General features: G+C 45.4%; 1 protein-coding gene across 1 annotated transcript in view; it reads right to left on the bottom strand.

Moving 5' to 3' along the window:
- Positions 1-27,938, bottom strand: part of mcf2a (MCF.2 cell line derived transforming sequence a) — a 182,952-nt gene that overhangs the window by 90,349 nt on the left and 64,665 nt on the right. Inside the window, exons 5-7 of the mRNA XM_072269779.1 lie at positions 4,578-4,697; positions 2,285-2,401; positions 409-558 (exon numbers count right to left, since the gene is read on the bottom strand). Coding sequence (XP_072125880.1) covers positions 409-558; positions 2,285-2,401; positions 4,578-4,697 — 387 coding nt within the window. The remainder of the gene's footprint in view (positions 1-408; positions 559-2,284; positions 2,402-4,577; positions 4,698-27,938) is intronic.

Genomic DNA, 27,938 nt, shown 5'->3' with positions numbered 1-27,938 from the left:
CTGTTTTGCAAGAGGGGGTTGGGCTGTGGGGTTTTTGATGTATGAGCAGCCATTTCCCATCTGGGTGCGAGGGAGGGGCTGGGTGCTTTGGGGTTTGCTAGTTCTGTTTCTTTTTCATGTGGGGGGGTTGATGGGTAGATTTTTTTTCCTTTCCAAAACTCCCATGTTTTATTTTGCATTTCATGACTATCTGGAGAAGACAAATATCAGAGTTGGATTGTACATGCATACTTTGACAATAAAATTAACCTTGATGGGATTAGGTAAGTGAGTACCCCAGGGAGAAGACTGTTACCATCTAGGATCCAGCAGCTTCCCCTCTGCACACAAGCTGACCAAGCAGGGATACCCAGCCTGAACACCAGTTGACCCTGTGCGGGGTGCCCAGCAGATCCCGAAAGGACTCACCTTCAACTGGCGGTACTTCTCTGTCCGGGTGGTTAGCAGAGCCTCCACTGAGGGCAGGTCACTGGGCAACTCAGCCTCAGCCAAGTCAGTGCCAAAAGCTTGCAACATCTGGGCAATGTCCTTGACCATCACAGCAAAGCTCTCGATTGCCTGAACACGAGAACAGACAGACGTAAACAATGACAAAAGCAGCATGACAAGAGTTCCCATGGAAATTTAAATCCCCACTTTCAAAGAAACAGGTCATTCAGCCCATCAGGTGGGTGCTGTGCTGTTACTGTGCCTCGAGAGGTTGAACATTTATCTACATCTGCAGGATTTATCCATAACCCACCTAAGGTCATCTTCTCCCCTACAGGAAAGACAGCCTCTGTGAATTTAGAGGAGGATTACAGTGATTTCACTACCCTTGTAGTTTCAGACACCTTCCCCCTATCATCACAGCACACTGGGCATGGACACGTCCTGCAGAGTGCCAGTGTATGGTCAGAGTTGGCACCTTGAATTCACAGAGTCCCAGAAGCAGTCTGTAAGGAGTTTGTACTTTCTCTCCGTGACCACGGGGGTTTCTTCTCTCAGTCCAAGACGCACCCGTTGGGAGGTTAATTGGTCATTGTACATTGTTCTGTGATTAGGTGAGGGTTAAGTCGGGGGATTGCGGGTGGCATGGCTCAAAGGGCCAGAAGAGGCTATTCCGTGTTGTATTTCTATGTAAGAAATAATACATCGAAGCAACCTAGATGAGAGAAAATGGAGGGCTACGTGGGAGAGAAGGGTTAGATTGCTCTTGGAGAAGGTTCGAATGTCAGCACAGCATCGTGGGCTGAAAGACCTGTGACATGTATATTCTACAGCCCTGAAACACTCGATCCCAGACACACATCCAGCAGGGAGACAGTTTCATGGTGGCAGAAATCACCATGAACCCTTATCAAACCCATGGGCCTGAGAAAATTCAAACAGGGCAAAACAGGAAGTTAAATAAGATAATCAGTGAGAAGTGGCCTCAGTGGTTGCTGGATATCACTCGGGGACATTGAAAAAGAAACCAAAGCCAAAACTTAAACCCACATCATTGAAAGGAATTCCACCGAACCATTGGCACAGCTTGGATACGAGGAAATCAAAATGTCAGGAAATTGTTATCTTGTTATAAATCAGCTTGCATCAACATCCATAATTAAAGCGCACCATGGTTCTATTTTAGGTGAAGATATTGTTAACTAGTAGGACAGCAGATGTAGGTCAGGGAGACACTGCTTGTATTTCTATTTGCAGTAACACACACACACACACACAAAATGCTGGAGGAACTCAGCAGGTCAGGCAGCATTTATGGAAAGGAATAAACAGTCGATTTTTCAAGCTGAAACCCTTCATTAGGTCCGAAAAGAAGGGGAAAGATGCCGGAATCGGAAGGTCAGGGGAGGGAGAGGAGGACAGGCTGGAAGGTGATAGGTGAAGCCACGTGGGTGGGGAGGGGGATAATGGCCCTTGTGGCTAAAGGGATCAGGGGGTATGGAGGGAAGGCAGGTACAGGATTCTGAGTTGGATGATCAGCCATGATCATACTGAATGGCGGTGCAGGCTTGAAGGGCCGAATGGCCTACTCCTGCACCTATTTTCTATGTCTCTATGTTTCTATGTGAGAAGCTGGAAGACAAAGGGCTTGAGGGAGGAATCTGACAGGAGAGGAGAGTGAGCCGTGGGAGGAAGGGAAGGAGGAGGAGACCCAGGGGAAGATGATAGGCAGGTGAGGAGAAGTGGTAAGAGGCCAGAATGGGTATTAGAAGGAGGAGGAAAGGAGAGGAACATAACTGTGCATAATATGGACAGACAACCTGTTCCCCCCCACCACACGCACAACGAGCCGTACCGTGCGGAACAGGATCCACTCATCGTGACAGTAGTCAAGGGTGCCGCCAAACTCACGCGTCAGCTGACTCTCTTCGATGTAGTTCAGAAGCTCTGTAACCGAGTTCAACATAACAACCTGCGGGAACACCAACACCAACAACGTGGATAGACGTCACATCCCAGACACTCCGGGCAGGAGAACTCACCTTTATCACAGCGCAAGCACAAAACGCTCTGCAGGTGCTGAAAATCTAGAGCAACACACAGAGAATGCTGGAGAAACACAGCAGGCCTGGCAGCATCTATGGAAGTGAATCAGCAGTCGATGTTTTGGGCTGAGACCCTACATCAGAACTGGTAAGGAGCAGGGAGATGTCAGAATAAGGTGGGGAAGAGGGAGGAGGACAAGCTGGCGGGTGATAGGTGAAACCAGATTGGGGGGGAGGTGGGTGGGAGGTAGAAACTGCGAGGTAATAGATAGAAGAGGCCAGAATGGGTAATAAAAGAAGAGGGAAGGGAGGGAAAAATATTACTGGAAGACGAAATCGATGTTCATACCTTGAGGTTGGAGGCTACCTAGATGGAACATGAGGTGCTGCTCCTCCACTCTGAGAGTGGCCTCACAGTAGTGGAATATAGAGTCAATGATTTGGGTCAAACCCTTCATCAAGACCGAATGGCAGTGAATCTGTTGTTTTCATTGCCGTAGACACCTATGGAGGCCAATTCACTGGGTATATTTAAAGTGAAGGCTGATAGGTTCTTGATTAGTCAGGGTGTCAAAGGTAACGGGGAGAAGTCAAGAGAGTGGGGTTGAGAGGGATAATAAATCAGCCATGATGGAATGGTAGAGCAGACTCGATGGGCTGAAAGGCCTAATTCTGCTCCTATATCTTGTGCAATGGCATGTAACCATGCTGTATCTCTAAATGGCTAAATTGTTCTTAATCAGGTGCAGTTGCCTGAGAGGTACAAGCAAAAATCTAGCCTTCTCTTCGCCAAGTACCAGTTGTGGGGTTTTTTTTCTGCCAGCCCCAGGAAACGTTTGGCCCTGGGTAGGCTCCACCTGAAAGATATCAGCTCTAACAGCACAGTGGCTGATACCAGAGAGGGTTTGACCCACGACTGCCTGATTCAGAAGCACAAGCATCAGTCACTGGGCTAGGTCTGAAGTCTGTGGGGTGACAGCTATCGGGGCTGTGTGTCTCACCACGAGCACACCCGCCCTCCGGGACCACACTCCATCAGAATTCTACAGGTGGAAGAATTCGAATGGGCCGAAGGAACTCTGGAGTAGGAAACGTTTTTCGTAAATTCTATTGTATTCCTTATTTTCCCACAAACATCTGCAAGAAAATGAATCTCAAGGCTTTATATGGGGGCACACTATGTATTTCTATCATAATTTTTACTTTAAACTTTGAGGCACTGTTTTAAAGCAGCGAATTACCCTCCAGATATTAAAAATAAAGATTGGTATTATTTGTCACATGGACATCAAAAAGTTCTGAATGGTGAAATGCTTCATTTGCATCAAATCAAAACAGTCAGGATTGCCCGCGATTCCAACACTAACTCAGCATTTCCACAACTCTCTTACTACTGACCTGCAGTACCCAGAGGAAATCCATGTGGTCACGGGGATTACATACAAACTCCTAACAGCCAGCAGCAGGAATTGAACCCCCATCCTACAGCTGGTGCAGTAAACGTGTTGCACTGCCCACTATGGTTCCGTGCCACTCAGAATGCACTGCCCGGGGGTGTGGCCATGCAGATCCAGCTTCGGCCTTCAAATGGGAATCAGGCAAGACAGCAGCACCGCACAGCAAGTGCAAGAGGCCCGTCTACGAAGGGCTAGCACAAACCCAGTGGGCCATTTGGCCAGTGTTGATGAATCGCATTGGTGACGCAGCCTTGCTTTAACAACGGCTGCATCAGGAAAGCCTTTTGATGTCTGAACAACACTCTGGTACTGTGTGGGGCTGTAAAGCGAGTTAGGTCCTTCAGAGGTGGAAGGCAGGGACCGAGAGAGGACAGGATTAGAGGGAGGAATAGAAAGAAGGTGAAATATACAGACCTGGGAGAGGAAGAATCCTCATCTTGAAGATGTATAAAGCCATGTAGTGAAACACAAGCCACAGGGCCAATTAATCTTCTTTAGGCCCAGGACAGAGGACTCTGGTGAGCTACTGTCGGCAGCCTATGCCCCAGTACGGGTGATGGGTTTAAGAAGAAGAGGAAATGCAGAGAAGGTGGGGGGACTGAGAGGGTGAGAGGCGACACCGCAGACAGAGGGAAGCATTTCTTACCGGCAGTTTTAGGATGAATTCGTCCTGGCTAAGGCGGAAGCTGATGTCGGAGATGGCACGCTGTAGGAAGCCGGATGGACGCAGCACCAGCACGAGCTGCAGGTTCCCCGGACAGCAGGCCTTGGGGAGGGAAAACATGTCAGAACCGGGAGGGGAAGCTCCAGGAAGCAGTGAATTCAGCCCAGTACCTCACGGCACATCCCTCCCCACCTACCATCACAATCCATCACAAGCAAACCCCTCCCAGTGTAAAGCACATTTACATGAAGTACTGCCGCAAGAAAGAAGCGTACATCAGTATCAAAATCACAGTGAGCTTATTATCCAAGTATGCATATGTCACCAGGTACTACCCAGAGATTCATCCAACTTCTTGCAAGAAGTTACAGGAAAATCTAGAAATACAATATAGTTTATGAAAAACATAATATATAAGCAAAGACTGACAAATAACCAATGTGCAAGAGAAGACTAATTGTGGAAATAAAATATATAGATTTAGAAACAAAGTTGAGAACATGCGTTGTAGAAAGTGAGTCCATATGTTGTGGAATCAGTTCAGCGGTGAAATGACTGATGTTATCCAGGCTGGATCAGGAGCCTGATGCTTGTGGGGTAATAACTGTTCCTGAACCTGGTGGTGTGGGACCTAAGGCTCATTGTGGTGAGTGACGTTATCCATGCTGGATCAGGTATCTGATGGTTGAGGGGTAATAACTGTTCCTGAACCTGGTGGTGTGTGTCCTAGGCTCCTGTACCCTCCTGATTCCACCGGTGAGAAGTGTGCACAGCCTGGATGGTGGGGGTCTCCGATGATGGATGCTACTTTCTTGCAATGCCATTCTGTGTAGATGCACTCATTTCTCATTTGCCTCCACCATCCAGGCCATGTTCTCTTCCTACTGCTACCAGGGAAGGAGGTACGGGAGTCTGAGGTCTCACACCACCAGGTTCAGCAACAGTTATTACCCTTCAACCTGTCTCCTGACCAGTGTGGAAAACTTGACTCACCTCATCGCTGAACTGTTTCTGAAACCTACACACTCACTTAATGACTCTACAGCTCATGTTCTCAGTGCTATTATTTGCACAGTTTGTCTTCTCTTGTTTATTGATTGGTTGTTACTTTGTTCATGTATGTTTTTTCAATAGATTCTATGGTATTTCTTTATTGTTCCTGTAAATGCCTGCAAGAAAATGAATGTCAAGGTAGTACAGCATATACATACTTTGATAATAAATTTATCTTCAACTTTGGACCATCAGTATCTACAGTAGTGAGGCCGCAAGAAGGCAACATTCATCATCAAGTATCCTCACCATTAAGGCTGTGTCGTCTTCTCACTGATACCATCAGACTGGAGGTACAGAATCCTGAAGTTCCTCACCATCAGGTTCGAGAACAGTCACTTCACTTCAACAACTCAGTTCTTGAACCAACCGGCACAACCCTAATCACTACAGTTTAGTAACACCAGGACCACTTTGATTATTTGGTACTACAATAGATTTTTGTGTGTTCAAACTGTGTTCTTTCTCTGATAATTTATGCTTAGGGTGTTGAACATGCAGCTGTATAGGACAGTACCTGACCTTCGGCCACTGATGTTGTGTCAGCCTTTAAGCCTACTCCAAGATACGGAGGAACTATTGCACAGCATCAGAAAAAGCTACAAGAAGTTGCAAACTCAGCCCTCCATCAAGAGCACTAGACTTCCCACCATCGAGGACATCTTCAGAAGACGCTGCCTCAAAGAGACAGCGTCCTTCATGAAGGAAACACATTACCTAGGACGTGCCCTCTTCTCATTGTTACCATCAAGGTGGAGGTACAGGAGCCTGAAGACACACACGCAATGTTTTAAGAACAGCTTCTTCCCTCTGCTATCCAAATTTCTGAATGGACAATGAACACTACATCACTACTTTCTCTGCTCTCTACTTGCACTACTCATTTATTTTATATATTTATTATAATTTATCATTTTTATAATTATGTATTGCAATGTACTGCTGCCCAAAACAACAAATTTCATGGCATATGCCAGTGATATTAAACCTGACTCTAATTCTGATTCTGATTAATTTGATCCTTCCCTCCTGCACAGCCCTCCATTTTTCTGTCATCCATGTGCCTATCTAAGATTTTCTTAAATGTCCCTAATGTATCTGACTCGACCCTACCATCACCCCTGACAGGGTATTCCATGCACCCACTACTCTGCGTAAAGAAATTACCTCTGACATCTCCCCCCCCCATACTTTCCTCCAATTACTTTAAAGCTATGCTGTCTGTGTTAGGCATTTCCAACCTAAGAAAAAACGAGGCTGTCCATTCAATCTACTTCTCTCTTCACTTTGTACATCTCTGGCAAGTCATTTCTCCTCCTCCTTCACTCCATAAAGAAAAGCCCTAGGTCATTGAACCTGTCCATAAGACATGCTCCCTAATTGAGGCAGCACCTCAGCAAATCTCCTCTGCAGCTTCTCTAAAGCTTCCACATCCTTCACTATAAAGGAATGACCAGAACTAAACAAGAGTGGTCTAACCAGAGTTTTATAGAGCTGTAACATTACTTCACGGCTCTTGAATTCAATCCCCAACTAATGAAGGCCAACACACCGCACCCTATCAACTGGTGCGGCAACTTTGAAGAACCTATGGATGTGGACCCCAAGGTCTCTCTGTTCCTGTAAACTGCTAAGAATTGACAACGAACTCCCATGGCCCTGAGAAATGGAACAGGCTCTGCTGTACAACTGGTTGAGGTATTGGTGCTGCAATCTGCTCACAATATTGACTGGTGGTGGTGAAACACAATCTTATCAAATACAAACGTAACGACAATATCAATCAGCTGAGATAATAGTACTAGCCAGGAGAGAAATTTGGTTCAAATCGTTTAACACTGCAGGTCAGCTCTGTAACGGGCACTAGCCTCCCCAGCATTGAAGATGTTTGCAGAAGGCAATGCCCCAGGCATCTCCAGCTTCCAGAACAAGCCCTCTTCTCACTGCCGTCGTCAGAGAGACGGTACAGGAGCCTGAATACACACATCAGAGCCTTGGGAACAGCTTCTTCATCTCCATAATCAGATTTCTGAATGGTCCATGAACACTATCTCACTTTTCGTTCTGTTTTTGTACTAGATTTTTTAAAATCATATTTCTTAATATAAAGTTGTTCTAATTATTATAATGCTGAGGCATTATGAAGCATTGGTCAGACTTCACTTGGAATACTGTGAGCAGTTTTGGGCCTGTTGTCTAAGGAAGGATGTGCTGGCATTGGAAAGAGTCCAGAGGAGGTTCATGAAAATGATCCCAGGAAAGATGTCAGCCATGGTGGAATGGGGAATCACACTCAACAGGCTGAATGGCTTAATTCTGCTCCTATGTCTTGTGATCTTATGGAAAGGATTAATGCATGAGGTGTGTTTGATTCCGGTAGATGGAGCTCGTCAGCCTGGGAAGGCAGTCCATTGAAGAGAGGAAAAACTCTGATTTCAAACCTCCGCTGCCTTGCGGCCATATCCACTCATGGGAAAGGCTTTGGGAGTAAACCCTGAGGACAAATCCAGAGCTGGAGTCCCTAAGGCAGTCCGACGTTGCCTTCAACCTCTTCTGGCAACGCCTGCGATGACACTGGTGCCAAGCTATATTGGTCCTTGCCCTTCCCTTGAACAATATCGGTGACGTGGAGAGGGGAGACTTGCAGCATGGACAATTGCCGGTCTTCCATACAACCTTGCCCAGGCCTGCGCCCTGGAAAGGAGAAGCAAGACTTCCCAGGCGCAGATCCGTGGTCTCGCGGGACTTTTGGATACCACGTTTGATAGCTCTGGGTCCGTACTGACGGGAGTTTAGAAGAATGAGGGGGGAGTATCACTGAAACCTATGAGAAGTAGTAATGGCAGTAATGAGCAGAAGGAACGTCCTGGACGGAGAGAGCCCCTAACGATGGCTGCTCGCTTGTTAAGGCACCCCCTCTTCAAGATATCCTCGATGGTGAGGTTCAGGTAGAGGGAAGGGACTGAGTTATAGCAGGAGGTTGAGCAGGTAGGGACTTTACTCTTGAATGTAGGAAACTGAGGAATGATCTTATGTTGACATCCTTCTGTCTTGAAAGGTGGTGAGTAGCACACGAGAAAAGTCAGCGTCATGATGGTGCTACCCATGCACCAGGTCCTTCAGGAGCCCTCTGCTGACATGTCTTAACCCTCTGAGTTGCAACTGGATGAGGAGGGAGAACATACTGGGTTGCCTGCAAGTTGTAAAGCATTATGGTGATCTTATAGAGATGTATAAGATCATGAGGGTGAATGAGTACAGTCTTTTTTCTGGGGATGGGGAATCGTGAATCGTGAACTGGAGGGAACAGGTTTAAGGTGAAAGGAATACGGTGAAATAGAAACCTCAGGGACAAATTATTCATCCAGAATGTGGTTAGCATATGGAATATGTGGTTGAGACAGGTACATTAAAATGTACTTAGACAGCCACATGGACAGGAATGGTTGGGAAGTGTAAGGGACAAAACCAGGTAAATGGCACTAGTGTAGATGTGAATCTTGGTCAGCATGGACCAGATGGGCCAAAAGGCCTGTTTCTGTGCTGTATGACTCTATGACTCTGTGACTCTGTATGACCAACTCTGTGGGCTTACACACAGTTCAGTCAGATCCCAGTTAACTCATCGCTCCACACTGTAGTTATCTCATCAACCCTTAATGCCTCTAAAGTCTGTCTATCTCATCTGCAAAGACTTCAATTGGCTCCTCCCATCCCTCCAGTATTCCAGCTTTTTGAGGAGGAAATTCCATAACTGTGCACTTCCATGTGGGAGATAGTATTCCGTGATTCCAAACCACCAGCTTGAAAAACTTAGACAAGGGACTGCAGATGATGGGATCTGGAGCTAAAATCAAACTTCTGGAGGGACTCAGCAGGTTAAGCAGCATCTGTAGGGCAAAAGGAAGATCTGAACTTCAGTTCGAGATTCTGCATGAATTGCTGAGTTTTTCCAGAAATTTGTTTCATTACTCCATATTCCAGCATCTGGGAATTCAGACCTTCAATTCCTTAAAAGTGGCTTCAAGGTAAATAGGGTCATGAGGAAAGCTTTTGACACAATGGCCTTCGTAAATCAAAGTAGTGAGTGTAGAAGATGGGCTGTTATATTGAAGTTGCGTAAGATGTTGGTGAAATCTAATTTTGAATATTGTGTGCATTTCTGGTCGCCTCCTACAGGAATGATGGCAATATAATTGAAAGAGTACAGAGAAAATTTACAAGAATGTTGCCAGGTCTGGAGGGCCTGAGTTATAGGGGAAGGTTGAATTACTCTCTGAAGCATAGGAAAATAAGGGGAGATTTGACAGAGGTATACAAAATTATGACGAGTATAGATAGGGTAAATGTAATCAGGCTTTTTCCACTGAGGTTAGGTGAGACCAGAACAAGAGGTCATAGGTTAAGGGTGAAAGGTGAAATGTTTAAGGGCAACATGAGGAGCAACTTCTTCACTCAGAGGGTAGTGGGAGTGTGGAATGAGAAATTTGGATAAGTACGTGGATGGGAGGGGCATGGATAGCTATGGTCCAGGTGTGGGTTAATTGGACCAGGCATTAATAAATTGGCATGGATTAGATGGGCTGAAGGGTCTGTTTCTCTGCTGTAGTGTTCTATGACTATGACCCACCTGCGGTCTCTTCTGTCACAAATAACATTCCTCTCTCATCCGCAAAAGGTATAAACCCTTGATGAGACCATCTTGCTCTGTCTTCCAGAGAGAGCGTAAGCCAGCTTTATTGGCCTTCTGCTCACAAGGAAAGCTCATTTCTAATTCGTGGCACCAAGCTTTCCAATCTATGCCGTACCCTTTATTTGTCCTTCCTGATACATGAAGCTAGGAAGCCCTAGATTCGGGTGTAGACTAAGGCCCAGATGATATTGTATTCCAGACCGACAGTGACCCCAATATCAGTGCATCATCGTTCATTCGTCACTGACACAACATCCACCTCCACCCACGCACACACACCTAACTACCCCACACAGTCCAGTTTAACAACAAAGATGTGAATTGGCCTCATGTTTATTATCCCTCACTTATATTCAAGATGCAAAATTGCTTAATGTCATTTCCAATACACAAAAGTAAAAGAACAAAATCATTTTTACTCTGCATCAAAAAAATATAAAAAGCACAATAAATATAGACATATACGTTAGCTTATTTGCATAGATTGATTGTACTGTATGTTGATAAAGTGACGCTAGGCACAGGAGTGTCGCTACATAAGGTGACTGACAAGAAGTGATAAAGTAGTGGTGGTTGGCGGTGAGTGGGTGGAGGTGTTGATCAACCTTACTGCTTGGGGAAAGTAACTGCCCCAAAATATGACTCAACATTTGTTATGTTGTAGCAGTAGTATGGGGTAAAAGAGAGAACGATTATATATCACACCAGGTCATGGGTGTAATGAACGAATACTCAACCTACCCACGCACAGCAAGATCCCACTATTACAAACCCCTTTTCAGGATATTGATGGGGGGGGGGGTAAGTAATGATCTAGACAATGTTGCCGGAAGTATCTCCAAAGTGGGGGTGTGATGTATCCCTGCTCTCCCCGGGGTGGAATCAAGATTGAAGATTATTTATGTCATTTCCTGTACACAGGTGTAAAGGAGAATGAAATAATTGTACCCAAATCCGGAGGGGCGAATGCTGCTCGCTGGCGGAGTCACAGCCTGGCACTGGCGTTATTCCGCCGACAGTGACAAGATGTGCTTGCGGTTTATTCTTAACGCATAAATGTTAGTATTCCTAAAAGGGAAGGCGGTTCTGTCCTCTACAGGGACAGTCAAGGTGCCAGGACGCCGGGGTCGTCAATGCAGCAACTAAACACGGGTTAAAGGGTCGCGGAGGACTTGTCAGCGGTGACATCTCCGGGACCCGTGCACCCCAGGGTGCCAGACCCCCCTTCCCCACCGCTCCAGCGGGTCTGCGGAACAGCAGGCTGGCACTGCGGGACGGCTGCGTTCTCTCCCCGTGTGTCCCGGCAGAGGTACCGCAGTCCCCATCTGCCCGAGCCCGGCTCCGCTCGCTGCCGGGGGCGGCCTTACCGCATTCTTCTTGGACTTGCTGTTGCTCCTGTGGACCTCTGCCTCGGCCATAGTCGGTGTCCAGGCGCACACAGGTGAGGGGTGACCCTTCTGCCGGCTCTTTCCTGCACATGGATGCGGGCGACTGCCGGAATGAGACCTCTCTGCCCAGCGCTGACTGACTGCACGATATCAATACCAACTGAAGCCCCCTCCCCCCGCTCTCCAACTACCGGCGGAGCCCACGCTCTGTGCGAGCAACGGTCCCCGGACAGTACCCGCAATGTTCACCGTCACCCTGTATATTCAGTCTCTCTCTCTCTCTCTCACACACACACACACTCATGCACGCACATTCTCTTTCTCATACACACACGCTCTCAATTATACACGCTCTCTCTCTCACACACACTCACATTCTCAATCCCACATACTCAAACATACACACACACACACACACTCTCTTTCTCACACAAAAGTCAGCACAACATTGTGGGCCGAAGGGCCTGTACTGTGCTGTATTATTCTACCGTCTCTGTTCTGTTCCCATCACTACCCCTGGCACCCCCTTTTCCACCACTCTGTGTAAAAAAAAAAAGAGCTTGCTCCATATATTGTTTTAACTTTCCCCTCTCACCATAAAAGCATGCTCTCTGGTATTTGACATCTCCATCCTGGGAAAAAGATCAATACCTAATAAAATTGCCACAGTATGTCTCCATTCTTAAACTCCTAGTGCCTTGCATTAAAAGCCAGGGTAACATCAGCCACTCTACCTGTGAACTTATACAGTTTGTGCTCAGGAGCACTAGATCCCCCTGTGCTCCTCTCATTTGCAATCTCCATGGTCTGCCTGTAGATTCCTCTTACCAACGTGTGCAGTCTCTCACTTTCCCACATCTGACAGCTACCTCTCCATATCCTGTGCAGCAGTCCTATTGCAACATTACCATGTACGTATATCTTCACACAAGGTTGGTGGAGTTGTTGACAGCGTTGAAAGTTTTCCTAGGTTACAACGGGACATTGACAGGATGCAAAGCCAGCTGAGAAGTGGCAGATGGGAAAAGTGTGAAGTGATTCACTTTGGAATATCGAACTTGAAGACAACACAGAATTAAAGGCAGGATTCTTAGCAGTGTGAGAGAACAGAGGAATCTTAGAGTCCACATCCATAGATCCCTCAAAACTTCTGCACAAGTTAATGTTGCGGCTCTATAAAATTAGTTAGACCACACTTGGAATATTGTGTTCAGTTCTGGTCACCTCATTATAGGAAGGATGTGGAGACTTTAGAGAGGGTGCAGAAGAGGATAGTTTGAGTAATCTAGGGCTTTTCTCTTTGTAGCTCAGGAGGATGAGATGTGACTTAATGGAAGTGTATAAGATGATGAGAGGCAGAGATCAAATGGACAGCCAGAGACTTTTTCCAGGGTGGAGATGGAGAATACCATGGGGCATAATTTGAAGGTGATTGAAGGAAAGTATAGGGAGATGTCACAGGTAGGCTTTTTTTTTACACAGAGAGTGATAGGTGCCTGGAATGCACTGCCTGGGCCGGTGGTAGAGGCAGATACGTTAGGGATTTTTAAGAAATTCCTACATAGGCACATGAATGGTAGAAAAATTGAGGGCTACGTAGGAGGGAAAGGTTAGATTGATCTTAGAGTAGGTTAGATGGTCATGGGCCGAAAGGCCTGTACTGTGATGCAATGTTCTATGTATGTGATCAGCCACTCTCTTCCCTCCACCAAGCTATCATTGTAAAATAAAGGGTGGCACGGTAGCATAGCGGTTAGTGCAAAGCTATTACCATTTGGGGCATTGGAACTGAGAGTTCAATTCTGGCACAGTCCATAAGGCAATTATATATTCTCCTCATCATTGTGCGGGTTTCCTCGCACATTCCAAACACATTTAGTAGGGTAATTGGTCATTGTAAATTGTCCTGTGATTAAGCTAGGGTTAAATAAAAACGTAGAAACATAGAAAACATACAGCACAATACAGGCCCTTTGGCCCACAAAGCTGTGCAGAACATGTCCCTACCTTAGAACTACCTAGGCTTTACCCTTTGCCCTCTATTTTTTTAAGCTCCATGTACCCATCCAGGAGTCTCTTAAAAGACCCTATCATTTCTGTGTCCACCACCACCACCGGTAGCCCATTCCACACACTCACCATTCTCTGCGTAAAAAACTTACCCCTGACATTTCCTCTGTACCTACTCCCTAGCACCTTAAAACTGTGCCCTCTCATGCTAGCCATTTCAGCCCTGGGGAAAAGCCTCTGACTATCCACACGATCAATGCCTCTTGAACACCTCTATCAGGTCATCTCTCATCCTCTGGTGTTCCAAGGAGAAAAGGCCAAGTTCACTCAACCTATTCTCATAAGACATGCTCCCCAACTCAGGCAACATCTTTGTAAATCTCGTCTGAACCCTTTCTACGGTCTCCATGTCCTTCCTATAGTGAGGTGTCCAGAATTGAGCACAGTACTCCAAGTGGGGTCTGACCAGGCCCTATATAGCTGCAACATTACCTTTTGGCTCTTGAACTCAATCCCATAATTGATGAAGACCAATGCACCGTATGCCTTCTTAACCATAGAGTCAACCTGCGCAGCTGCTTTGAGCATCCTATGGACTCAGACCTCAAGATCCCTCTGATCCTCCACACTGCCTAGAGTCTTACCATTAATGCTATATTCTGCCATCATACTTGACCTACCAAAATGAACCGTCTCACAATTATCTGGGTTGAACTCCATCTGCCACTTCTCAACCCAGTTTTGCATCCTATCAATGTCTCATTGTAACTTCTGACAGCCCTCCACACTATCTACAACACCCCCAACCTTTGTGTCATCAGCAAATTTACTAACCCATCCCTCCACTTCCTCATCCAGGTCATTTATAAAAATCACAAAGTGTAGGGGTCCCAGAACAGGTCCCTGAGGCACACCACTGGTCACCAACCTCCATGCAGAATATGACCCATCTACAACCACTCTTTGCCTTGTGTGGGCAAGCTAGTTCTGGATTCACAAAGCAATGTCCCCTTGGATCCCATGCCTCCTTACTTTCTTAATAAGCCTTGCATGGGGTACCTTATCAAATACCTTGCTAAAATCCATATACACTACATCTATGGTTCTACCTTCAATGTGCTTAGTCACATCCTCAAAAAATTCAATCAGGCTCTTAAAGCATGACCTGCCCTTGACAAAGCCATGCTGACTATTCCTAATCATATTATGCCTCTCCAAATGTTCATAAATTCTGCCTCTCAGGATCTTCTCCATCAACCTACCAACAACTGAAGTCAGACTAGCTGGTCTATAATTTTCTGGGCTATCTCTACTCCCTTTCTTGAATAAGGGAACAACATCTGCAACTCTCCAATCCTCCAGAACCTCTCCTGTCCTCACTGATGATGCAAAGATCATTGCCAGAGGCTCAGCAATCTCCTCTCTCGCTTCCCACAGTAGCCTGGGGTACATCCCGTCCGGTCCCGGTGACTTATCCAACTTGATGCTTTCCAAAAGCTCCAGCACATCCTCTTACTTAATATCTACATGCTCAAGCTTTTCAGTCCTCGGCAAGTCACTCTAGGGAGATGCCAATCAATATTGAGAAAATTAAAATCTCTCACAACAACCCTGTTATTATTACTCCCTTCCAGAATCTGTCTCCCTATCTGCTCCTTGATGTCCCTGTTACTATTGGGAGGTCTATAAAAAACACCCAGTAGAGTTATTGACCCATTCCCATTCCTAACTTCCACCCACAGAGACTCCGTAGACAACCCATCCATGATTTTTCCTTTTCTGCAGCCGTGACACTATCTCTGATATTGACAGATCACAATATTGACAGTGCCACACTCCACCTCTTTTGCCTCCCTCCGTATCCTTTCTGAAACACCTAAAGCCTGGCACTTGAAGTAGCCATTCCTGCCCCTGCACCATCCAAGTCTCTGTAATGGCCAGAACATCATAGCTCCAAGTGCTGATCCACGCTCTAAGCTCATCCGCTTTATTCATGATACTCCTCGCATTAAAATAGACACACCTCAAACCATCGGTCTAAGTGCGTCCCTTCTCTATCGCCTGCCTGTCCTCCCTTTCCCACTGTCTCCAAGCTTTCTCTATTTGTGAGCCAACCTCCCTTTCCTCCGTCACTTCAGTTTGGTTCCCAACCCCCAGCATTTCTAGTTTAAACTCTCCCCAATAGCCTTAGCAAACCTTCCTGCCAGGATATTGGTCTCCCTCGGATTCAAGTGCAACCCGTCCTTTTTGTACAGGTCACTCCTGCCCCAGAAGAGGTCCCAATGATCCAGAAATCTGAATCCCTGCCCCCTGCTCCAATAATCCCTCAACCACGCATTTATCCTCCACCTCATCCTATTCCTATACTCACTATCATGTGGCACAGGCAGTAATCCCGAGATTACTACTTTTGAGGTCCTGCTTCTCAACTTCTTACCTAACTTCATGTAGTCTTTGTTCAGGACCTCCTCCCTTTTCTACCCATGTCATTGGTACCAATATGTACCACGACCTCTGGCTGTTCTCCTTCAAGATATTGTGGACGCGATCTGAAACATCCCGGACCCTGGCACCTGGGAGGCAAACTACCATCTGTGTTTCTTTCCTGCATCCACAGAATTGCCTGTCTGACCCCTTGACTAGAGTCCCCTATCACTGCTGCCATCCTCTTCCTTTCCCTACCCTTCTGAGCCACAGGGCCAGACTCTGTGCCAGAGACCCGGTCACTGTTGCTTCCCCCAGGTAGGCCGTTCCCCCCCAACAGTACTCAAGCAGGAATACTTATTGTTTAGGGGAACAGTCACTGGGGTACTCTCTAGTACCTGACTCTTCCCCTTCCCTCTCCTGACTGTTACCCACTTCTCTGTCTCCTGTGGTCCCGGTGTGACTACTTGCCTGTAGCTCCTCTCTGTCACCTCCTCACTTTCCCTGACCAGACAAAGGTCATCGAGCTGCAGCTCCAGCTCCCTAACGTGGTCTCTAAGGAGCTGCAGCTCAATGTACCTGGTGCAGATGTGGCCGTTCAGGGGGCTGGGAGTCTCCAGGACCTCCCACATCTGACACTGAGCACAGAAACCGGCCTCACGCACATACTTTCTGTCTTTATCTTAACTGACCTGGCCTCAACCCCTTATCGCCAAAGCCCTGTTGAGACAAAGCCTTCCTACTCTGTCGCCCGCTCCTCCAATGCACGCTCTGTAAATCTGTCTTCCTTTTAAACTCTTCCCGCTGTTCTCACTGGCCGACCTCCATGCACTTGCACAGTCGTTCCCTGTTCAAACTGCCGAAGAGAAGAATAGGTGGGTTTGCTGGGTGGGGTGGCTTGTTGGGCCAGAAGGGTCTGTTCCGCACTGTATCTCTCAGTAAATAATTGCTGGACAAGAATGATCCTTCAAACACTCCACTGTTTACAAGCTCCAGCCTGAAAAAACCCATTTATTCAGACTTTTTTTTCTCCTCTGCATTCACTAGTCTTCAATTCACATTAATACACCTCCCCAGTATCATCAGCTCTTTTGCACCAGCCTTATGTGTGATATCTTGTTAAATACTTTATGGAAAGTCAGATAGCTTGCATAAGACATTGACGAGGCCTAAATGGAGCATTGTGGGCAGTTCTGGTCACCCACCTACAGGAAAGTTATCAACAAAATTTAAAGAGGACAGATAAAATTTACAAGGCTGTTACCAGGACTTGAGTATCTGAGATAGGGAAAGGTTCAATAGGTCGGACTTTATTCCCTGGAGTGTAGAAGGTATTTTGCATACCTCTATCAAATCTGCTCTCCTCTCAGAAACAGCCGGGACTGAAAATGAAACAATTTCACTATTTCAACATGTTCAGAATTACAAAGAATTTGAAGGTATCGACAATCACCATGAATGTTGCAATTGAAATGAAGATTTGGAGGATGCAATTGTCGATAGCATTGTAGGAAGGCAGTCAGCCCATTACCTGCACCATGTCTGAGCTGATTTTGTTCATTGCATACACTGGATGGATTCCTCACTCAATAACTGTTAGGAATTAATCATAAATATGAGAAATTCTGCAGATGCAGGAAATCCAAATCAAGACCTGCAAACCACTTGAGGAACTCAGCAGGTCAGGCAGCATCTATGGAAATAAACAAACAGTTGGTGATTCGGGCCGAAACCCTTCTTCAGGACTGGAAAGGAAGGGGGAAGACAGCAGAATAAAAAGATGGAGGGGGAGGAAGGTGGACATTTTTTCACCAGGAGAAATCGACATTCATGCCATCAGGTTGGAGGTTATTCAGACGGAATACCAGGTGTTGCTCCTCCACTCTGAGAGTGACTTCATCTTGGCACATGTTGGAATGGGAATGCGAATTGGAATGAAAACGTTTGGCCACTGGAAAGTTCTGCTTTTGGCTGATGGAGGGGAGGTGCTCAACAGAGTGGTCCACCAATTTACGTCAGGTCTCACCAATGTAGAGGAGGCCACATTGGGAAAACCGGTCACAATAGACATCCCCAGCAGATCTGGAGGTGAAGTGCTGCCTCACCTGGAAGGACTGTTTGGGGTCCTGAACAGGGATGAGGAAGGATATGAATGGGCAGGTGTAGAATTTCTGTCATTTGCAGGGATATGTGCCAAGAGGGAGAGGTAAATGGACAAGGGAATCATGGAAAGAGCAATCCCTGTGGAAAGCAGAGACCTATGGGGAAGTAAAGATGTGTCCAGTAGTGGGATCCTTTTGGAGATAGCAGAAGTTGTGGAGGCTCATGGGGTGATAGGTTAGTACAAGAGGAACTCTATTCCTGGTAAGGTGGCAGGAAGATGGGGTGAGCTCAGATGACCAAGAAATGGAGGAGATGGATTTGAGGGCAGTATCAATGAAAGAGGAAAGGAAATCTCATTATTTGAAGGAGGAGGACATCTTCGATATCCTGGAAAGGAAAGTCTCATTTGGAAACAGATGCGGTGGAGACAAAGGAACTGAAAAAAGATTCCCTTGTCAAAAAGAGATGGGCTACACCTGAACCCAAGGGGAACCAATATCCTTGTGGGCAGGTTTGCTAGAGCTGTTGGGGAGGGTTTAAACAAATTTGGCAGGTGAATGGGAAATGGAGTGATAGTGCTGAGGATAGGGACATTGGTTTACAAGCAGAGGTAGTGTATAGCAAGACTGTCAGGAAGGACAGGGAGGTGATAGAACAAAATTCCAGTCAGTGGCATGGGTTGCAATGTAAAAGGGGAACAAAATTGAAAATGGTGACAGCTAAAGGAATGAATGTTTTATAGTTGAATGCACACTGTATAGAAAATAAGGTAGATGAGCTTGTGCAGTTAGAGATTGGGAGGTATGACGTGGTATCACGGAGTCATGGCTGAAAGATGATTGTAGTTAAAGCTTAATATCCAAGGATATACAATCTATTGAAAACTAAGGCATGTAAGCAGAGAAAAAGGAGCGGCTCTGCTGGTAAAAAAAATGAAATCAAATCCTTAGAAAGAGATGACATAGGATCAGAAGATGTAGAATCCTTGTGGAAAGAGTGAAGAGACCCCAAGGATAAGACAACCCTGATGGGAAATATTTACAGGCCGCCGAACAGTAGCCAGGATGTAGTCTACAAATTACAGGTGAAGATAGTAAAAGTATGTCAAAAAGGCAATATTACATTAGTCTTGGGGGATTTCAATATGCAGGTAGATTGGGAAAATCAAGCTGATGCTGGAGAAAGTGTGGAATGCCTCTGAGATGGCTTTTTGGAGTAGCTTGTGGTAGAGCCCTCTAGGGGATCAGCAATTCTGAACTGGACCGTGTGTAAATAAACAAGTTTCTTTGTATAGCACTTTTCAAACTCAAGGCAGTTCAAAGTGCTTTACCTAGAGCAAGATATAAAAATCAATCAAATTTCAGACAATACATAAGAGAATAAGATCACACAAAAATCGATATGATAAATAGAAATTGCAGTGCAGGAGATTTTAATTAGAGGCTACAGTGAAAAGAGAAGTTTTTAGCCTCGATTTCTATTAGAACATACAGGGTTAATGATAAGGCACTGAGGAGTGCAGTAGAACAGAGGGATCTGGGAATACAGATACAAAATTCCCTAAAAGTGGCATCACAGGTAGATAGGGTCGTAAAGAGAGCTTTTAGTACATTGGCCTTTATTAATCAAAGTATTGAGTATAAGAGCTGGAATGTTATGATGAGGTTGTATAAGGCATTGGTGAGGCCAAATCTGGAGTATTGTGTTCAGTTTTGGTCACCAAATTACAGGAAGGATATAAATAAGGTTGAAGGAGTGCGGAGAATGTTTACAAGGATGTTGCCGGGACTTGAGAAACTCAGTTACAGAGAAAGGTTGAATAGGTTGGGACTTTATTGCCTGAAGCATAGAAGAATGAGGGGAGATTTGATAGAGGCATATAAAATTCTGATGGGTATAGATAGAGTGAATGCAAGCAGGCTTTTTCCACTGAGGCAAGGGGAGAAAAAAACCAGAGGACATGGGTTTAGGGTGAAGGGGGAAAAGTTGAAAGGGAACATTAGGGGAGGCTTCTTCACACAGAGAGTGGTGGGAGTATGGAATGAGCTGCCAAACGAGGTGGTAAATGCGGGTTCTTTTTTAACATTTAAGAATAAATTGGACAGATACATGGATGGGAGGTGTATGGAGGGATATGGTCCGTGTGCAGGTCAGTGGGACTAGGCAGAAAATGGTTCGGCACAGCCAAGAAGGGCCAAAAGGCCTGTTTCTGTGCTGTAGTTTCTATGGTTTTCTATGATTTACAATAGTTTAAAGTTGGGACAGACTTCAGACAGACTTTATCTTCAGAAGATAAATCCAGATATGTGGAGCAGAGTAACTAAAAGCTGCTTCACCATGTTTAGTTTTGACCCTGGGGACGGTAAGCAGACCTGCCCCAGAAGGCCTGAGAGCTCGGGAAGGTCATAATGCAGCAAGAGATCGGAGATGCATTTTAGCCCTAAAACATTCATAAACCAGAAGAAATATTTTAAAGTCAATCCTCTGATGGACAGAAAGTCATTGTAGTGATCTGAGATCTGATAGTTTCTACTTTCTTGGTCTTTGTGAGGACTCTCGCAGCAGTGTTCTGAATGAGCTGCAACTGTCTGAGGGATTTGATTGTAATGAACTGGAGATGATTAGAGAGCTTAAGGCAAAGAAACCCTTAGGAAAGAGTGTTCTAATATGATAGAATTCACCCTGCAAATTGAGAAGGAGAAGCTAAAGTCAGATGTGTCAGTATTACATTGGAGTAAAAGGAATTACAGAGGCATGAGAGAGGAGCGGGGCAAACTTGATTGGAAGGGTCATGAGCAGGGATGACAGCAGGGGAGCAATGGCTGGAGTTTCTGGGAGCCATTTGGAAAGGCACAGGATAGATACAGCCCAAAGAAGAGGAAGTATTCTGAAGGCAGTATGATACAACAGTGGCTGACAAGGGAAGTCAGTGCAAACAAAAAAGCAAAAGAGAGCACATATAATAGAGCAAAAATTAGTGGGAAGTTGGAGGATTTTGAAAATTTTTAAAAACCAACAGAGGGCAACTAAAAGAATACATAAAGGGAGAAAAGATAAAATATGAAGGTAAACTAACCAATAATATCAAAAATGATACCGGAAGTTTTTTTCAGATATACAAAGAGTAAACAGGAGGTGAGAGTAGATATTGGACTGCTGGAAACTGATAGGAGAGGTAGTAATAGGGGCAAGGAAAGGGCAGACGAACTTAATAAGAATTTTGCATCAGCCTTCACTATAGAAGACACTAACAGTATGCCAGAAGTGAGAGTGTCAAGGGGCAGAAGTGAGTGTAGTTGCTATTACTAGGGAAATGGTGCTTGGATTCTGAAAGACCTGAAGGTAGATAAATCACCTGGACTTGATGGAATACATCCCAGATTTCTAAAAGAGGTAGCTGAAGATTTTTTTGGAAGCATTGGTAAAGAACTTTCAAGAATCAATTGATTTCAACATCATTCTGGAGAATAGGAAATGCAAATGTCATTCCACACTTCAAGAGGGGAGGGAGGCAGAAGAAAGGAAATTATAGACCAGTTAGCCTGACCTCAGTGGTTGGGAAGGTATTGAAGTCAATTATTAAGTATGTCGTTTCTGGGTTCTTGGAGGCCCATGATAAAGTAGATCAAAGTCAGCATGGTTTCCTTAAGGGAAAATTTTGCCTGACAAATCTGTAGGAATTCTTTGAAGAAACTGACCCTCTTCAGTCCTGTGCAGTAGCCCCCCCCTCACCCCGCCATACCAGAGAGTGATGCAGCCTGTCAGAATGCTCTCCATGGTACACCTATAGATGTTTTTGAGTGTATTTGTTGACGTGCCAAATCTCTTCAAACTCCTAATGACGTATAGTAATGAAGTATAAATCCACTATATTAGCACAAAGAAAGAAACAAATAATAAGGTGCATTTACAATACAAGTTGCAGAGTCAACCGTATAGCATTACTGGGGCTTCACATGTGATGAGACCTGGGTGGTGGCGGAGAGTTCAGTAGTCTTACGGCCCGAGGGAAGAAGCTGTTTCCCATCCTAACAGTTCTCGTCCTAATGATACAGTACCTCCTGCCTGATGGTAGGGGTCAGGAGATTGCTGGACCAAAGAAGTGCCAAAGAGATGGGAGGCATCACTGACAATGTTAAGGGCCCTGTGAATACAGCGCTCCTGATAAATATCCCTGACGGGTGGAAGAGAGACCCCGACGATTCTCTCAGCGGTCCTTGCAATTGTTTGTAGGGACTTGTGGTCAGATGCCTTGCAATTCCTGTATCAGACAAGGATGCAGCTGGTCAGGACGCTCCTGATGGCACTTCTGTAAAAATTGGTTAGACTGGAAAGGGTGGGGAGAGCTTCACTCACCTCAATCGCCTCAGGAAGTGGAGATGCTCCTGTGCTTTCTTGACCATACAGGTGATGTTGAGGGACCAGGTGAGGTGAGATTGTCCATTATGTGTACTCTCAGGAACTTGGTGCTCCTAACTCCTTCCACAGGGCAGCTGTGTACCAGTGACCAGAGGCCAGTGGCCAGCCTGCACTTTCCCAATTTCCACAATTATTTCTTTTGCAGCTGGGGAGGTGGGTCACTGGTCCTGTAAAGCACTGTGCTAACCACTATGGTACAGTGGGCACGTGGCCAAGTGGTTAAGGCATTGGACTAGCAATCTGAAGGTTGTGAGTTTGATCCCCAGCCGAGGGAATGTGTTGTGTCCTTGAGCAAGGCACTTAATCACACATTGCTCTGGACGACACTGGTGCCAAGCTGTATGGGTCCTAATGCCCTTCCCTTCGACAACATTGGTGTCGTGGAGAGGGGAGACTTGCAGCATGGGCAACTGCTGGTCTTCCATACAACCTTGCCCAGGCCTGCGCCCTGGAGAGTGAAGACTTTCCAGGCGCAGATCCATGGTCTCGCAAGACTAACGGATGCCTTATTATTATTATTGTTACTGTGTATGAATACCTATACAGAAACAAAGACTGACAAACAACCAAGGTGCCAAAGAAGACAAACTGTGCAAATAATAAATAACACTGAGATCATGAGTAGTAAAGTCTTTGAAAATGAGTCTGTAGGTCTTGAATCAGTTCAGAGTGGAGGTGAGTGAAGTTATCCACACTGATAGTTGTAGGATAATAACTGTTCCTGAGCCTGGTGGTGTGGGACCCAAGACTGCTGTACCTCCTGCCCGATGGTAGTAATGAGAAGAGAGCCTGGTCTGGATGATGGGGGTCCTTGACGATGAATCCTGTTCTTTTGGCAGCACTCCATGGAATTATGCTCAAAGGTGGGGAGCCTTTGGACTGGGCTGCATCCACTACTTCCTGTGGAGTTTTCTGTTCTTGGGCACTGGTATTTCCATACTTAGCCATGATGCAACCAGTCAGGGCACTGTTCCGCTGGCAGCTCCTTCCACATACACTCAGTGGCCTCTTTATGAGATACCTCCTCGACCTAATAAAGTGGCCACTGATTATATGTTTATGATCTTCTGCTGCTGTAGCCCATCCACTTCAAGGTTCAATGTGTTGTTCATTCAGAGATGCTCTTCTGCACACCACTGTTGTAACGTGTGGTTATTTGTGTTACTGTCACCTTCCTGTCTGCTTGAACCAGTCTGGCCATTCTCCTTTGACCTCTCTCATTAACAAGGTGTTTTTTCCCCCCACAGAACTGCTGCTCACCTGATGTTTTTTGTTTCTCACACGTTTCTCTGTAAACTCTAGAGACTGTGGTGCATGAAAATCCTGAGAGATCAGCAGTTTCTGAGATACTCAAACCACCCTGTCTGGCACCAACAAACATTCCATTATCGAAGTCACTTGGATCACAATTGTTCCCCATTCTGATGTTTGACATGAACAGCAACTAAACCTCTTAACCATGTCTGCATGTTTTTATCAGTTGAGTTGCTGACTAAATATTTGCATTAACATACAGGTGTATTTAATAAAATGGCCACTGAGTGTAGATACTACCCTCTATCTAAAAAATGGTGCCCCTCTAGATCACCCTCCCTCTCACCTTAAGCTTACAGCCTCTTGTTTTGCTGCCTTCCCCTGGGAAAAAGACTGTGTGTGTTCAAACAAAAAGACAAAAGACTGTGCGCGTCCACACAGAAGGACTATGCACATCCCTACAATCTACACGTCCTTCATGTATGTGTATTTATTTATTAATTGATTTATTTAGAGATGCAGCTCAGCACAGCCTCTTCCGGCTCTTCAAGCTTCATGGGACAATTAACCTTCTAACTGGTAGCTCTTTGAAATGTGGGAAGAAATCAGAGCACCCTGAAGAAACACACACTCAAGGGAAGGAATCTACAAAGTTGCTTACAGAGGACGTTGGAACTGAAGTCTGAATTCCAAATTCCAACACCCCGACCTGTGATAGCATTGCACTAACCACTACACTATCGTGGCGCCCCTATTGTACTCTGCTGTTAAATAGTTTCTCTTTCTCCGATGCTCCAAGCAATAAAGCCCAGTCTCTCCCTGTAACTCAGGCCCTGCCAACATTCTTGTAAATCTCCTTTGCATTCTTTCCAGCCTAAAGATTTCTTTACTGTAGCAGGGTAACCAAAACCAAAAAGATTAAAAGTTTCAGTTCAAGTTTAGTTGTCATTCAACCATTCACATGAATAAAGCCAAATGAGACAGTGTTAATCTGGTGCCAAGGTGAAAAACACTGTAGCAACACTCACACACAGCACATATAACACATATGCTTACAATAGCAAAAAAAACAAATTCACAAAAAAAGCTGCAGACACCCATGTCCCTGAGTGTTATGAACTGCAGACTGATTGTGCAGCAGTCCTCTTCACACACTAGTGACGACGCCACAGACAAACACAATCCAACTCACCTTCTACCGAGCGAATACTGGAGAGCAGCACTGACGAGAAGACTAACTTTATTTGTCACATGTGCATTGAAGCTCCAAAACACACCGTGAAAAGCGTCATGTGCATCAACCACCACCACAGTGTAAATATGTACTGGGGGCAGAGCAAAGTGTTCCCGGCTCCAACATTACGTGCCCGTAACTACTAGCCCTTTCCCATACCCTTTGGATTGTGGATGGAAACTAGAGCACCAGGAGGAATTCCACACAAGTGATGAGGAGAATGTACAGACAGCAGTGGGTATTGAACCCTCAATCAGAGACCTGGCATTGTAAAGCATATCACTAACTGCTAAGCTGCGTACTGCCTACAGTACACAATACTCCAGGAATAGCCTCATTAACATTTCGGGAGTGCAGTGTTATGTGTTTTACTGAAACTGGGCTGCACGAGGACATACCCGATCAAAACTTTTCCATGGAGGGCTTCCAGACCGTTCGGGCTGACTGGAAGTGCACTGAGAGCGGTAAGTGTAAAGGAGTTGGGGGCTTGCTGTTCTGGTTAACAACAGATGGTACAATCCGGGTCATATTATGATCGAGGAACGTGTTTGTAGACTGGATATTGAACTTTTTGCTGTTGGACTCCAGCCACGTTCCACCGAGATACAACACTGGGCGTAATGGGAGGTTGTGCCTGCCTCTGGCCATCGAACTTTGCAGCTCCTCCCATGGAGGGTCAGACACCTTGAGCCAATAGGCTGGTCCTGAACTTATTTCCATCTGGCATAGTTTGCATATTGTTGTTTGATTGTTTGTGGCTTTTGTATTGCTATATTTATGCTCTATTCTTGGTTGGTACAGCTGTAATGAAACTCAATTTACCTCGGGATCAATAAAGTATATCTATCTATCTATCTATCTATCTAACACCTTGTGCAATTGCAACACAATGTCCCAGCTCCTGATGCTTGATGCTCTGACTAATATAGGCCAGTGTGCCAAACGCCTTCAATAGCACCCTGTCGACCTATGGTACCACATTCAGGGAAGTCGTCGGCCATGTGTAGAACTAGATTGTAAAATGAAGCTCACTGATAGGTGGATAAAATGAAGCTCTCTGATAATAATCAAAATCCAAACATTGCACTTGAAACCTCAAGCAGATCCAACACAGAATTTCAGCTACAAGAAATGCTGATGCTGGGGAGATTCTTAAGACTCCATGGACTGGTGGATGGAGTGCTGGACCATAACACGATAAGATTTAGGAGCAGAATTAGTCCTTCTTGGCCATTGAATCTGCTCCACCATTTCATCATGGTTGACCCATTTCCCTCTCAGCTCTGATCTCCTGCTTTCTGCCTGTATACCTTGATTCCTCCACTGATCAAGAATCTATCAACCTCTGCCTTAAATATACCCAATGACTTGGCCTCCACAGCTGCCTGTGGCAACAACTTCCACAGATTCAACACTCTCTGGCTAAGGAAATTCCTCCTGTTCTAAATGGGCATCCCTCTATTCTGAGGCTGTGCCCTCTGGTCCAAGACTCCCCACTTTAGGAAACATCTTCTCCACATCCACTCTACCAAGGCTTTTCAATATTCAATAGGTCTCAATGAGATCCCCCCTCATTCTTCCGAATTCCAGTGAGTGTTTTGCTGCCATTTATGGTTTCTGATGATCCACTGACAATTAAATGGGATTCTGGGAATACCAAAGACCTGAACCTGGGAAAATAAGGGGAGATCTGATAGAGGTATACAACATTATTAGGGGTATAGATAAGGTAAATGCAAACAGGCTTTTTCCACTGAAGTTGCATGAGACAAGAACTCGAGAAGATGGGTTAAGGGTGAAAGGTGAAAACTTTAAGGTGAACCTGAGGGGGGAACTTCTTCCCTCAAAGGGTGGTGAGAATGTGGAATGAACTGCCAGCAGAACTGGTGGATGTGGGTTTAATTGCAATATTCAAGAGAAATGTGTATAAGTACATGAATGGGAAAGGTATGAGGGCTAGGTCCGAATGCAGGTCAATGAGATGAGGTAGAATTATAATATCTCACTATTCTGTTCTCTTTTTGCACTGTATTTATTTTTATATATTCTTATTGTAACCAACAGGAATATTTATGTATAGCTCTGCACTGCTGCTGCAAAACAACAAATGTCACCACACATTGATATTAATTCTGATAGTCCCAAGGTGTAGGTGATGGTGGAATGTGAGGAGGCTAAAATGAGATGAGTGTAGAATTTACAATTTTGTAGGCCTTTCCAACAACCTTGAATGGAAAAGTCTTCAAAAAGTAGTGGATATGGGCCAGTCCATTCCGGGTAAAGCCCTCCCCTCCAAGAGCATATTTACATGGAGTGCTGTTGCAGGAAAGCAGCATCCATCGTCAGGGACACCACCATCCAGGCCTTGCTCCCTTCTGGCTGCTGCCATCAGGAACGCGGTACAGGAGCCTCAGGGCTCACGTCATCAGGTTCAGGAACAGTTATTACCCCTCAACCAGCAGGCTCTTGAACCAGTGGGGATAACTTCACTCACCCCATCACTGAACTGTTCCCACAACCTCGGGACCCACTTGCAAGGATTCTTTATCTCATATTCTTGAAGTTTATTGTTTAGTTGTTTATTTATTGTTTTTTTTTATTTTTCCTTTTTGTAGTTATACAGTTTACTATCTCTTGCACATTGTTTGTCTGTCATGTCAGCTGTGGTCAATATTCTGTTGCGTTTCTTTGTATTTACTGTGAATGCCTGCAAGAAAATTAATCTCAGGGTTGTGTATGGTAACATATATGTAATTTGATAATAA

This window comes from Mobula birostris, chromosome 10, assembly GCF_030028105.1.
Source record: "Mobula birostris isolate sMobBir1 chromosome 10, sMobBir1.hap1, whole genome shotgun sequence".
NCBI classification, from domain to species: domain Eukaryota; kingdom Metazoa; phylum Chordata; class Chondrichthyes; order Myliobatiformes; family Myliobatidae; genus Mobula; species Mobula birostris.
This window is presented reverse-complemented; position numbering and strand designations above follow the sequence as displayed.